At 45.3% G+C, this 14,501-nt stretch overlaps 1 protein-coding gene across 2 annotated transcripts in view; it reads left to right on the top strand.

Moving 5' to 3' along the window:
- Positions 1-145: 145 nt before the first annotated feature.
- Positions 146-14,501, top strand: part of hook2 (hook microtubule-tethering protein 2) — a 68,033-nt gene continuing 53,677 nt past the window's right edge. The window contains exons 1-4 of one of the 2 annotated variants that reach the window (XM_085971722.1): positions 146-366; positions 5,889-5,974; positions 8,742-8,811; positions 14,261-14,311. In XM_085971722.1, the coding sequence (XP_085827848.1) occupies positions 322-366; positions 5,889-5,974; positions 8,742-8,811; positions 14,261-14,311 (252 nt within the window). In that variant the 5' untranslated portion in view covers positions 146-321. The remainder of the gene's footprint in view (positions 367-5,888; positions 5,975-8,741; positions 8,812-14,260; positions 14,312-14,501) is intronic. The other variant, XM_085971721.1, reaches the window with a different exon arrangement.

The following is a 14,501-nucleotide window of genomic DNA, read 5'->3' as shown; positions in this document are numbered from 1 at the left end:
CGAGTGCGGATTGCGACAAAAGCGGTTCGCGCAGGCGCAAATCCACCCCCCCCCCCCAATCTCCCCGCGGCCGCCCGGTTGGTACGGAAGCCGGGGAGCGGGCGAGTGCGGATTGCGCCAAAAGCGGTTCGCGCAGGCGCACTGGTCCCTCCCAGCCCCGTCCGTCCTTCGCGCCCGCCCGGTTGGTTGGACGGTTGGTACGGAAGCCGGTGGGCGCAGTGAGTGCGGATTGCGCCAAAGGTGATACGAGGCGAAGAGAGAGAAACTCGCAGGGAGAAGAAGGTGGCTGGCGTCGTCCACGTCTTTCGCAAAAGGGAAAGGATGAGTTTGGATAAAGCAGAGCTCTGCGAGAGTCTGTTACTATGGGTGAGATTTTCTATAAACACTTTCCCCTTGCTTATTTAACTCTTCCTTCCACCTCCCCTTCCCCCTTCACTCTCTCGCAGTTGTTTGCAGGTTGGCTTTGAGGTGTTGGGAAGAAGGACAACTTCCATCAAGCTCCATCTGCAGGGAGGCTCCTGACTGCAAATCTCCACTCAAAACAACAGCAGCAGCAGCAGGGAAATGCTTCAAACCCCAACCCCAGTCAACAGCAGCAGGGAAATGCTTCAAACCCTAACCCCAAAAGATTATTGCTTAAGATAAAAAATCACAGGATTGGGGGTAATATCCTGGCATGGATAGAGGATTGGCTATCTAACAGAAGGCAGAGAGTTGGGATAAATGGTTCATTCTCAGACTGGCAATCAGTAACTAGTGGTGTTCCGCAGGGGTCAGTGCTGGGTCCCCAACTCTTTACAATCTATATTAACGATTTGGAGGAGGGGACCGAGTGTAACATATCAAAGTTTGCAGATGATACTAAGATGGGAGGGAAAGTAGTGAGTGAGGAGGGCATAAAAAACCTGCAAGGGGACATCGACAGGCAGAGATTTGGCAGATGGAATACAATACTGGAAAGTGTGAGGTTATGCACTTTGGCAGGAAAAATCGTAGAGCAAGTTATTATCTTAATGGCAAGAAACTGGAAAGTACTGAAGTACAAAGGGATCTGGGGGTCCTGGTGCACGAAACTCAAAAGGTTAGTATGCAGGTGCAGCAAGTGATTAAGAAGGCCAATGGAATGTTGGCTTTCATTGCTGGGGGATAGAATATAAAAATAGGGAGGTATTGCTTCAGTTGTACAAGGTATTGGTGAGACCGCACCTGGAATACTGCGTACAGTTTTGGTGTCCATACTTAAGAAAGGACATACTTGCTCTCGAGTCAGTACAAAGAAGGTTCACTCGGTTAATCCCGGGGATGAGGGGATGGACATATGAGGAGAGGTTGAGTAGATTGGGACTCTACTCATTGGAGTTCAGAAGAATGAGAGGCGATCTTATTGAAACATATAAGATTGTGAAGGGGTTGGATCGGGTGGATGCAGGGAGGATGTTCCCGATGATGGGTGAAACTAGAACTAGGGGGCATAGTCTTAGAATAAGGGGCTGCTCTTTCAAAACTGAGATGAGGAGGAACTACTTCACTCAGAGGGTGGTAGGTCCATGGAATATGCTGCCCCAAAAAGCTGTAGAAGCTACATCATTACATAAATTTAAAACAGAAATAGACAAGTTTCCTAGAAGTAAAGGGAATTAAGGGTTACGGGGAGTGGGCAGGAATTTGGACATGAGTCTAGGTTCGGATCGGTCATGGCCCTGTGGGTAGCGGAGCGGGCCCAGGGGCCGTGTAGCCTGATCCTGCTCCTGTTTCGTGTGTCTAATGCTGTTAGATTCAGGAGATAGTCCTGTCATAGTGGATTGGCGGTTAGGATCAGATCAGCCATGATCTTATTGAATGGCGGAGCAGGCTCGAGGGGCCGATTGGCCTACTCCTGCTCCTATTTCTTATGTTCTTATGTTCAGTCAACAACAGCAGGGAAATGCTTCAAACCCTAACCCCAGTCAACAACAACAGGGAAATGCTTCAAACCCCAACCCCAGTCAACAACAGCAGGGAAATGCTTCAAACCCCAACCCCAGTCAACAACAGCAGGGAAATGCTTCAATCCCTAACCCAGTCAACAACAGCAGCAGGGAAATGCTTCAAACCCTAACCCCAGTCAAAGTAACAGCAGGGAAATGCTTCAATCCCTAACCCAGTCAACAACAGCAGCAGGGAAATGCTTCAAACCCTAACCCCAGTCAACAACAGCAGGGAAATGCTTCAGACCCTAACCCCAGTCAACAACAGGAGGAAGAGGATACTGGCATAGACCTAGTGAAGGAGGAGGCAGTGGAGACACTTGATAGGATAAAAAATTGATGAAGAGGTTTTTAGGAAGGCTGGCTGTACTTAAAGTAGATGAGTCACCAGGAGCGAATGGGATGCATCCTAGGATGCTGCGGGAGGAAATCGCGGAGGTACTGGCCATAGGATTACATCGGATATACGGCACAGAAACAGGCCATTTGGCCCAACCAGTCCGTGCCAGCGTTTATGCTCCACTCGAGCCTCCTCCCGTCTTTCCTCATCTAACTATCAGCGTAACCCTCTATTCCCTTCTCCCTCATATGCTTGTCCAGCCTCCCCTTAAATGTATCTATACTATTCGCCTCAACCACTCCCTGTGGTAGTGAGTTCCACATTCTCACCACTCTCTGGGTAAAGAAATTTCTCCTGAATTCCCTATTGGATTTCTTGGTGACTATCTTATATTGATGGCCTCTAGTTATGCTCTTCCCCCACAAGTGGAAACATTCTCTCGCTATCCACTCTATCAAAATTTTTCATCATTTTAAAGACCTCTATTAGGTCACCCCTCAGCCTTTTTTCAAGAGAAAAGAGACCCAGCCTGTTCATCCTTTCCTCCTTGGATATGGAGCGAGGGGGGGGGGGGTGCCAGAGGACTGGAGAATTGCAAATGTTACACCCTTGTTCAAAAAAAGGGTGTAACGATAAACCCAGCAACTACAGGCCAGTCAGTTTAACCTCGGTGGTGGGGAAGCTTTTAGAAACAGTAATCGGGGACAAAATTAACAGTCACTTGGACAAGTGTTAATTAAGGAAAGCCAGCATAGATTTTTTTAAAGGCAAATCGTGTTTGACTAACTTGCTTGAGTTCTTTGATGAGGTAACAGAGAGGGTTGATGAGGGTGATGCGGTTTACAGTTCATTATTTTTTCCCTTTCTTGTTTAAGTGGTCTTCCCCCAACCTGCCCCAGCTCTTTGTTCCTTCTTCGAAGCTTCCCTGGAATATCTTCCCGTTATACCTGGATCATTAACATTTCTTTATTCCCAACGATCCGGAGTGTTTCCAGCATTTTTCTCGTTTTCTGTTTGATTTCTAGCTTGTGCAGTATGCTGCGAAAGTTTGTTTGGAAGTTGGTCTAAATATACTTTTACAAACAAAAATGTTTAGTTGTATAACGACCCTTTATGTTTTTAAGGAAGATGAACTGGTTGCTTGGAAAAGAGAAATATTAAAAAGTATGAAGAGTGTGGAGGATGGTGCGATTAGTTTAGAAGGCTCTTGGTACAGACTTGATGAGCTAAACCTGCCTCTTTCTGCCTGTGATGTTCTCTGATTCTATGAATGAGCGGTTTGTCTGATATATAAGGCATTTGATTGTGTTTATGTAGAGAGCGATTTAAATATCTTATGATGGAAGTGAGAGATTTTTGAAAGGGGTTGGACATTACAGATTAAATCTTGCATGCTGAATTTACAATTTGGGGATAACTTTTTTTAAATTAATAAGTTCTGGCGATGAGTGTTCTAGATGATGGGGCCTCGGATGTGAAGCTGGAGACCAGCGAAGTGAAGTTTGCAGGCATTCCTGAGCTTAATCTGGGCTGACGTTTTCAATTCAATTCAATTTTATTTGTCATATATGCAGCAGACGTGTGTACTGCACAATGAAATGTTGATTTTTACGAGTCCTCCCAACATTGGAATAAATATGGCATAGCAATGATAAAAATACTAATAGAAATACAGTAATAATAAATAAGACAACAGTAATAAATTATTCGTTCATGAGTCTTATGGCCTGGGGGTAGAAGCTGTTTCGAAACCTGCTGGTACGAGACCGTATACTTCGGTATCTCTTACCGGACGGGAGCAGGGCGAAGAGGTTGTGGCTGGGGTGGCTCGCGTCTTTGATGATTCTCAGGGCCTTCCCCCGGCACCTCTCGGGGTAGATATCCTGCACAGCAGGTAGTTTAATTCCTATAGTATGTTGTGCAGCTTTCACCACCATCTGTAGAGCCTTGCGGTCTGTGGCGGTGCAGTTGCCATTACCAGGTAGTGATGCAGCCGGACAGTGCACTACTGCGCGAGTGTTGCACCCTCACGGATGCTATCCTTCAGATGGGACGTTAACCCAAGGCCTTGGCTGCCTGATCTGATTCAAGCATGTCATTGTACTGTGGGAAGCAGCTTCGCGAGTTCACCCGACCTTTTCGCTAATATTCCTCCCTCAACCAAAGACACCAGCTGAACAAAAAACAGTCTGGTCATTTGTCTTATCGCTGTTTGTGGGATCGTGCCGTACAAAGTGTTGCCCCAACCTCCAAAACGGGCAGTGGAAGTAAGAAGGCTGAAAAATATATCTAAAGAATTTTACACCTGAATAAATGTAATGCTACCACTTTGAGTGGTTGAGGCGAATTGCATCGATGTCTTTAAGGGGAAGCTAGATAAATGCATGAGGGAGAAAGGAATAGGAGGATATGTTGGGGTGAGATAAAGTAAGGTGGGGGGAGCCTCGTGTGGAGTACAAACACCGGCATACACCAGTTGGGCCGAGTGGCTTGTTTTTGTGTGCTGTAAACACGATGCAAGGATCGGCTTGTCTCTGTTGGCTGCACTTTAACCTCTGATTCAGCAGCTTCTAGATTCAAGCCCCACGTTGGAACTCGAGCTCATAGTCTAGGCTGACGCTTCCGTTCCGCATTGAGGGAGTTCTACATTGTCGGAAATGCAGCCCTCCCGAGGCCCCATCTGCCCGGTCCGAAGGTTTAGGCGGCTGTTAAAGATCCTGTCGCACTGTTTGTTTGAAGAATCGGAACTGGGAGTTCTCCCGGTATTCTGGCCAGCATCCTCTTCCTACCAGTAAAACGGCCGAACTGGTGATCCATGTGGGATATTACTAAGTGCAACTTAGCTGTCATGTTTGCCTACATAAGTGACTGCACTTATTTATGGAGCATTCGGGACATGATGAGGTGCTAGGCTGATGCATTTTCCCCTCTTTTTTAAGCAATAAAAATTTGACTTATTAAACCACTGAGTTCATGTTTAAGGCAGAAATATTGTCTTTTTTTTAAAAAAAACACAAATGACCGTCATAAATGAGCACATTTATACGTGCATTGAACGCTCAAAATGGCTGTTGGCTGAAGTTCTGTCTTTGTCGCTGTTTTTTCGTGTGTGCGCGCTGGATGTTTCTACTGCATGTACGGAGATGGTGCAACAATTTTGCTGGCAACTTTTCATTTTAATCTTCTCCCCATCCCTTTTCTTCCCCCCCCAGACAGCCTGCAGGGGAAGCGCCACTCTGTCGTGTTGGGGCCTCTACTATTTTCTTAGTTTACAGTGGGAGAACTCCCTGCTCAAATTCAAATCGTGTTGTGCAATCGCGAACATCCTGTCCGAGCCAGCAGAAGAGGTAGATAAGAGACTTGGGCTAGTGTCCAGTCCAAAGGGTGACGTTTGCAGTAATCACTACTGCACTGAGGCATCAGCCTACATTTTATGCTCCAGTTCTGGAGTGGGCTTTGAACCCACAGGCTTCGTAACAGAGTCTGCAGCATTAGAGAAACTGTGATTCAAAAATGTAAGCTTTCTGAACTTCCTGCTTTCTTTCTCTCTGGTATAACATTGTATCCCTGTCACCTCTTAGCTCCAGACATTTCACGTGCCATCGCCCTGCACCACCAAACAGCAGCTGACCAGTGGAGTTGCAATCGCTCTGGTCCTTAACCATATGTAAGTTGTCGGGGAAGTTTTGGTTGTATTTCTTAAGGCTAATGGGATCAAGGGATATGGGGAGAAAGCAGGGACCGGGTACTGAAATTAGATGATCAACCTATGGATTAATGCTGAGAACTTCATCATTACTATGTAGTTACTTGAGAATGAGTTACAAGGTTGTCACTGGGTTTGGGCAATGCTAAAAATGGTTTTATCTGAGGAAGGATGTTCTTGCCATGGAGGGCGTTCAGCGAAGATTCACCAGGGATGGCAGGAATGACGTATGAAGAGAGATTGGGTCGATTGGGCTTGTACTCGCTGGAGTTTAGAAGAATGAGAGGGGATCTTATTGAAACTTTTAAAATTCTGACAGGACTGGACAGACTAGATGCAGGAAGGATATTCCTGATGGCGGGCGAGTCCAGATCCAGGGGTCACAGTCTAAGGATAAGGGGTAAGCCATTTAGGACAGAAATGAGGAGGAATTTCTTCACCCAGAGAGTGGTGAACCTGTGGAATTCTCTACCACAGAAGGCAGTGGAGGCCAATTCATTAAATATATTCAAGAAGGAGTTGGATATATTTCTTAAGGCTAAAGGGATCAAGGGGTATGGGGAGAAAGCAGGGACAGGGTACTGAATTTGGATGATCAGCCATGATCGCATTGAATGGCGGAGCAGGCTCGAGGGGCCGATTGGCCTACTCCTGCTCCTATCTTCTATGTTTCTATAAATGGCATCTGAACCATGAAGATTTATACCCCATTTATATTGAAACTGTTGACTCTCGCCTGTCCTTGCACACAAGCAGTAAACACCTGCAGTGTTCAGGTAATGCAGGGTTAGAGGGTGAAGGAATAATTGAACAAGGATGTAATTCTGTCCTTTTATATTTCCATTATGAATTTCTGTGTCTGCACTTGCAATGGAAGCTGCCTGTACACTTGTCACACTGCAGTCCTTCCACTGCCAGGAGGGTGTAATTATCTGTAGATATCTGCGCTCCTTTAATTCTGGCCCCTTAAGCATCCCCGATTTTAATCGCTCCACCATTAGAGGCCGTGCCTTCAGCTGCCTGGGCCCCAAGTTCTGGAATTCCCTCCCGAAACCCCTCCGCCTCTCTCTCGTCCTTTAAGACGCATCTTAAAACCTACCTCTTTGACCAAGCTTTTGGTCACCTGTCCTAATATCTCCTTATGTGGCTCGGTGTCAAATTTTGTTTATAACCCTCCTGTGAAGCGCCTTGGAACGTTTTACTACATTAAAGGTGCTATCTAAATGCAAGTTGTTGTTAGTTTTCCACGCCATTATAAATGTGGACACAGGAATTTGTAATGGAAAACGTTGACAGGAAATGTGCACATAAATAAGATTTTTAATATATTAATTTGTCTCCGGAGGCAGCATTAGAATAGAAGTGGGATCCTTTTCCCGATTTCCGAGATACAGAGTACAGGAAACTCTCTTTTAACCGGCACCTAAATAACCGGAAATCTCTGTTAACCGGCAAAATTCAGGAGTAGGTTCAGGTAAGTTTTACTTCATATTAGTGGCAGTTCCTGGATCTGTGGCCGTGTAACTGGGGTTCGTGCACTTGTTGCTAAGCAGCAGGGACGCTTGGTCTGTGGCTGGAGTTCCTGCACATGTTGCTAAGCAACAGGGAAGCCTGGATTTGTTGCTGTGTACGGAGCTCTCGTACCTTTTAACTATACCTCTCTGTAATCCGGACTTTTTGATAAACCGGCGTCCCGTTGGTGCCGGATAATAAAGAGTTTCCTGTACCACATCCTGAAATGATTTTGCTGCCATCTCCTGCGGGCAGACTGTTGCCAGTGGGAAAGGCAAATGGCCACTGGTGCCCACCATTCTACTCTGGTCGAGGGTAGATTAAACTCTCGGCACACCCATACAGGTGAGCCGTACAGTTTCCCCCCCCCCCCCCCCCGCCGCCCTCCGTCTGACATTAGCGAATGTATGAAACCACAATAGTACTTGGAACAAATAAACACAGGTTACCTTTAGCGTGCACAGTTGTCCCCACATTCACTCTCGAGGCTACTCCATAATATAAAATGTGAATTTGGAGCATACAAAGCTGTATTATCCAGTCATGCATTTGCTCTGTGCGGCCACAGGTGGCAATTTGGAAAGTGATGCCAGCACAAAGTAGCCATTTTAAATCTGCTTACTAAGTGAAAATGGCAACCTTGTACTGCATGTATGTCAGGAAGAAGTGTGCTCGGTTTTCCTTTACAAGCAGAGGATTAATGTTGTCGATGCACCGTTTAAAAGTGTAGCATGAGTCTGTGGAACAAGCGCTTGACAACATACAGGAAACTTTCTGGTATCCGGCACGGACGGGACCGACGTGGTGCCGGTCCATCAACAATGCCGGATAACCGAACGCTATAGTAAAAGATACGGAGCTCAGAGCTCCGTATAAAGCAACAAACCCTAAACCCTGTTGCTTAGCAACAGCTTCAGAACAATCGGCACAAGTTGCAAGCGTCTCTGTAGCTTAGCAACAGCTGCAGCTACACCCTTGCATAGCAACAAATGGAGTTTAAAAAGGTAATAAAAGTTATCGGAACCGACTCCTGAATTTTGCCGGTGGATAGAGCGTTCCGGTTATTTAGGGGCCGGTTAATCGAAAGTTTCCTGTAACTTGTTCTTCAATGTGTGGGTTCACGCCGTCTGTTGCTCGGGATCGTGTCGAATGATTCACACCGTTTTCTGGATTGTATCCTGTAACTGCTTTCAATCACTGCGTTTCTTTTCTTTAGTGATCCTTCCTGGTTTAATGAGGCCTGGTTAGGGCGTATTAAGGAAGATATCGGTGACTGGAGGCTGAAGGTACAGTGGCAGAATACGGATGTTTTTTGTTCTTTTTCAAAACGGAAACAGGTCAACTCAAACAAGCATGTGTTTTGGAGACAGACTAGTACAGGAAACTTTTTTTTTATCAGGCACGGACGGGACCGACGTGGTGCCGGTTCATCAAAAATTCCGGATAACCGAAAGCTATAGTAAAAGATACGGAGAGCTGAGAGCTCCGTATAAAGCAACAAACCCTGTTGCTTAGCAACAGGTTCAGAACAATGGCCACAAGTTCCAAGCGTCTCTGTAGCTTAGCAACAGCTGCAGCCACACCCTTGCACAGCAACAGATGGAGGAAGGCAAGTAATAAAAGTTACCTGAACCTACTCCTGAATTCTGCCGGTTAACCGAGATTTCCGGTTATTTAGGTGCTGGTAAATCGAAAGTTTCCTGTACTTTGCTGGAACAGGCAAAGTATATTGTAGAATATAGAAATGGTTTTGCAGTCAGAACATTTTTGGAACAAAAGTCCAGTTGTTCTCCTGACATGTACAGACCAGATTCACGCCCTGCTCTCTGCTGAATTGGGGGCACTAAGCCACAAAAGCCCTTCAGCAAGGAAAGGGAACAGTTGGCTGTGATTCCCACTGTGAATCCTTACCTAGTGTCATCTGGAAAGTGCTCACATGACGAGGGGGCCTGGCTGCGATACCCACTCACAATCAAATAGTCTTGCTGTCTAGAAAGAACAGCTATTTGGAAGGTGTACTGGAGGCCCACGAGCATCAGTAGAACCATGTCCGGTATAAATCAGTAACGGAGGGAGCAGGAAAAGACTCCCGTTGTCCTACCCTGGACTTCTATGCCCTCTCTTGCCTGGCAGCCTGTAACTTATCCTGTTGAGTGTCAAAGGAGGTGTGATTTATTATTGCACTGTGTATGTGCTTGCCTATTGTGCAGCTTGTTTGCGTCATGTTTTCTCTCTCAGCCTGGAGCTTGAAGCAGTTTCCATCCTGGCTGCCTTCGCCGTGCTACAGCTATGAAATAGGTCAATTCTCCAGAAAATACAGTTTGCTATAAAGTTACACAACTAGGTAAACTCTGACCTGGTCCCACATACTACAGGAAACTTTGTGCTATCCGGCACCGACGGGACCGAGCTGTTGCCGTCCCATCAAAACTGCCGGACATACCAGCGTTAATGTTGAAGCATACGGAGGTTTTCATCTCCGTATCTGACAACAAACACTGTTGCTTAGCAACAGCTTCAAACAGTCGGCCCGGACCTTGGAAGCGTCTCTGTAGCTTAGCAACAGCTTCAGAGAGACTTTCCAGAGCCTGACTGTTGGGGGAAAAAAAGCCACGAGAAGAAAAAAAAACCTCACAAAACGGCTCCTGATTTCTGCCGGTAGATCGAGGTTTCCGGACATACAACCTCTGGATAAACCAAAGTCTCCTGTAGTAGTACATGGAGTTGCTGAAAGATAAATGAGCTGGGGATAAAAAGATTGATTAATGATTTGTTCTGTAAATCCACTGAGTTAAATGCAAGATGACAGTGCATACTGTGCCCACATGCTGTACAAGGTCATCACTTTGTATCGATGGTAGCTTTACATGCAGTGAGGCCTTGATACGGACTACTGTTAACAAGAAACTGATACCCTTCCCTTTTGGTTCAGTGGGTAAAAGAAGCAGCTGATAATGAAAGAATCTAGCTTCATCCTCAGTCTCAACTGAGCTAGCTGATCTCAATCGGAACAACAACTACAATTCCTGGTAAAGACAAGAAAGACTTGTATTTCTATAGCTCCTTTCATGACCTCAAGACGCCCCAAAGCGCTTTACAGCCAATGAAGTACTTTTTGCACTGTTGTAGGAAACGCGGTAGCCAATTGCACACAGCAAGCTCCCACAAACAGCAATGTGATAACGACCAGTTTTAGTGATGTTGGTGGAGGGATAAATATTGGCCAGGACACCAGAGAGAACTTCCCTGCTCGTCTTGGAAATAGTGTCGTGGGATTTTTTACGTCCACCTGAGAGGGCAGACGGGGCCTCGGTTTAATGTCTCATTCGAAATCCAGCACCTCCGACAGTGCAGCACTCCCTCGGTACTGCACTGGGAGCGTCAGCCTAGATTTTTGTGCTCAAGTCTCTGGAGTGGGACTTGAACCCACCACCTTCTGACTCGGGGGCGAGCGTGCTGCCCACTGAGCCATGGCTGACACTAGAGAAAGGAGAAGTTTAGCCGGGGTCCCCACACCTAATCATTGACTTTTACTGGAAAGTACACACGTAAGGTGATGCAGTGAGGGTGGGATCAGGCTTGGCACTGACGGCCTGTGCCCCCGCATAGCAAAATGGTCTGCTAATATTCACTCTCTCGGCCCAAAGACGGAGATTGGCGTGTTGGGCAGCACACAGGAGGGCCATCCATGCTTGTCAGCCCATATCCTAGCAACAGCAACTTGTATTTACCTAGTGCCTCTAACGTAATAAAACGTCCCACGGTGCTTCACAGGACTGTTATATGAAAAAAAAATTGACACCAAGCCATAGAAGGAGATGTTAGGGAGGAGCCCAAACCTTCAGGGGAGGAAAGGGAAGAAACTTTATTCTTGCCAAATGGCTACATTAAATGGACAACTGAGAGTTCAAGTATTACGGTACGAAATACTTGCACTGAATCTGCTCCTCAAAATTAAACTTTACAGTACAGGAAACTCATTATTATCCAGCACCGGCGTGGTGCCGGTTTATCAAAAAGTCCGGATTACATAGAGAGGTATAGTTAAAAGGTACGAGAGCTCCGTACACAGCAACAAATCCAGGCTTCCCTGTTGCTTAGCAACAGGTGCAGGAACCCCAGTTACACAGCCACAGATCCAGGAACGGCCACTAATATGAAGTAAAACTTACCTGAACCTACTCCTGAATTTTGCCGGTTAACAGAGATTTCCGGTTATTTAGGTGCCGGTAAATCGAGAGTTTCCTGGTATCTTGAAATGTAATTGTTTGCTTCGCACTTTCTAAAGTCAATTCTGTAGCCTTCTTTCCAATCCAGGAAATATTACATAGGAACATAGAAGATAGGAGCATGAGTAGGCCATTCGGCCCCTCGAGCCTGCTCCGCCATTCAATGCGATCATGGCTGATCATCCAAATTCAGTACGACCCGGTTCCTGCTTTCTCCCCATACCCCTTGATCCCTTTAGCCTTAAGAAATATATCCAACTCCTTCTTGAATATATTTAATGAATTGGCCTCAACTGCCTTCTGTGGTAGAGAATTCCACAGGTTCACCACTCTCTGGGTGAAGAAATTCCTCCTCATTTCTGTCCTAAATGGCTTACCCCTTATCCTTAGACTGTGACCCCTGGTTCTGGACTCCCCGGCCATCGGGAACATCCTTCCTGCATCTAGTCTGTCCAGTCCTGTCGGAATTTTATAAGTTTCAATGAGATCCCCTCTCATTCATCTAAACTCCAGCGAGTATAAGCCCAATCGACCCAATCTCTCCTCATATGTCATTCCTGCCATCCCAGGTATCAGCCTGGTGAATCTTCGCTGAACTCCTTCCATGGCAAGAACATCCTTCCTCAGATAAGGCGACCAAAACTGCGCACAATACTCAAGATGTGGTCTCACCGAGGCCCTGTACAACTGCAGCAAGACATCCTTGTTCCTGTACTCAAACCCTCTCGCTACGAAGGCCAACATACCATTTGCCTTCTTAACCGCCTGCTGCACCTGCATGCTTACAAAAAAAATTCTTTGAATAATCAGTCAGAAAATAGTCATCTTTCCCATTAATACTTGGTTGATATTTTTTCAGACTGCCACAACGTAATGTGCAAATGACCACTGCTGTATGGCATTCTGAGGATCACATGCAACTCAATAAAATGGCACCACGCTATTTGTTGACAGCAGTATTGTACAATTAGGAGACTATCAAAATACTACACTGCTAGTAGAAGAGCAATCTAAATCAAGGGCTGAAATGATGCTATGAAAATAGTACGGTTGCATTGTAGCTTTGTGGTTTAGGTTATCTTCCATCTCACCATTCTTTGCCATTGAACACATTGTTGTTGCCAAGTTTTGCTATGTTGCTGTTTATAGAACAGCAGCATGTTTTTTTATACAAATAATTTATCAAGCCACATCTAAACTGAATATTTTGCAAGATATCAAAAATATATCCCACCTTCTCCCTCCCATATTTTGTCCATTCGTTGCCCCTCCCATTGCAACCTTACAGATTGTATCCATTTGTTGCATCAAACGTCACCCATTCTGGCGCAGTTTTGCAGAAATGCTCACTCCATGAGCTACCAAAAGTGCCGTTTAAAACCTTGCACCTACTGTTTAGAATTTACTGAAGCCTGAATTTAGCATTTTTGGAGAGATCCTGACTCCTGTATATTTTCCTTAAATTTCTCTGTTCTTTTTCATCCTCCATTTATAAACACTTTATTTCGGAAAGTCCAACATATTTAGGCACGAAGGTCGGAATACAGAACCTTGGGTAGAATTAACCATGTTGAGGTTATTAAAACTTCAAGGAATAATACTCGATGAAAAACCCAGACAGTGGCCTTTCCTTCAAATCATTAGTCTGAAATGTACAGCTCTGTTTGTAATCTTTATCATCTTTTTTGCTCCGGTGCTAACAACCAATTAGAGAAACCGATTAGGTGAAATCCTTACCAAAGACACGATGTCCAATAGGAAGTCTACCAAGAGACAGAATTCAGCCAGAGAGTACTCGGACATTTCCTTGCCACGAGAGGAGGCCTGCAATCTGGCACTCAGTGTTCTCTGAAAATCAAATTATCAGAGCAGTGTTCAATGCTACAAGTAGTAATCTGCAGGAAGTCTTTCACGTCTGTGTTTATCGCTATAAAAAGACACCAGTTGTTGAGACTAATTGGAGGCCTATCCTGTTCCTTATCAGCAGGGGCTAGTATGAATGACCTTTAACCTTCCATTGAGAGAAAATGCAAACTTTCAACCTTTTTGTATTTAAAAATAAATAAATAACAAGCCAAACCTGAGGTCTGTACATTATCAGGGTAAATGTTTCTTCCGTTTGATAATGTTGGAGGGGGAAAAATCAGTATCAGTATCGTGTTTATCCTGCTTTATACTCCGAGCTTTCTCACTAACGGGGAACAGAGTAAAATGCTGTTGAGTTGCAATCTCTCAATGCATGTTAGGATCTCTTTGTACTCCTTTCCCCGAATTATGATAGTGCTGTTGTGAGTAAACAAGTTTAAAATTACATGGATAAGTGCACGATCAGATTAATTTTCCACAGTCTTTATTATTGGTTGGAATGTAATTGCTCTGTTGGGGCTATAGTGCTTTTTTGAGCTCCTGATCTGTGACTAAAAAGGAATGAACCAAATCCCTGACTGTTCCCTTCCTTTGTGCTTGTCTGAGAGATTCTGACTGTTTTAAATCTCTTCTAATACAGGTCAGCAACCTGAAGAAAATCCTTCAGAGCATGTTGGAATATTACCATGATGTAAGTATTACTAACGCCTCAGTGCATTGGCTAGTATCAGAGTACAGCAGCAGTCTGAAATTTGCAGTGTTGCCGTGCACAGCGAGAGATGGTACAACACTGAATTTCCTTCGGGAGCTTGTAAAAGATAGACTTGCATTTCTCCAGCGCCTCTCACTTCCACCGGACACCTCAAAGCACTTTACAGCCA

The sequence above is a fragment of the Somniosus microcephalus genome, chromosome 31 (genome assembly GCF_052327205.1).
Source record: "Somniosus microcephalus isolate GS21.2 chromosome 31, FLI_Smic_1.0, whole genome shotgun sequence".
Classification (NCBI taxonomy): Eukaryota; Metazoa; Chordata; class Chondrichthyes; order Squaliformes; family Somniosidae; genus Somniosus; species Somniosus microcephalus.
This window is presented reverse-complemented; position numbering and strand designations above follow the sequence as displayed.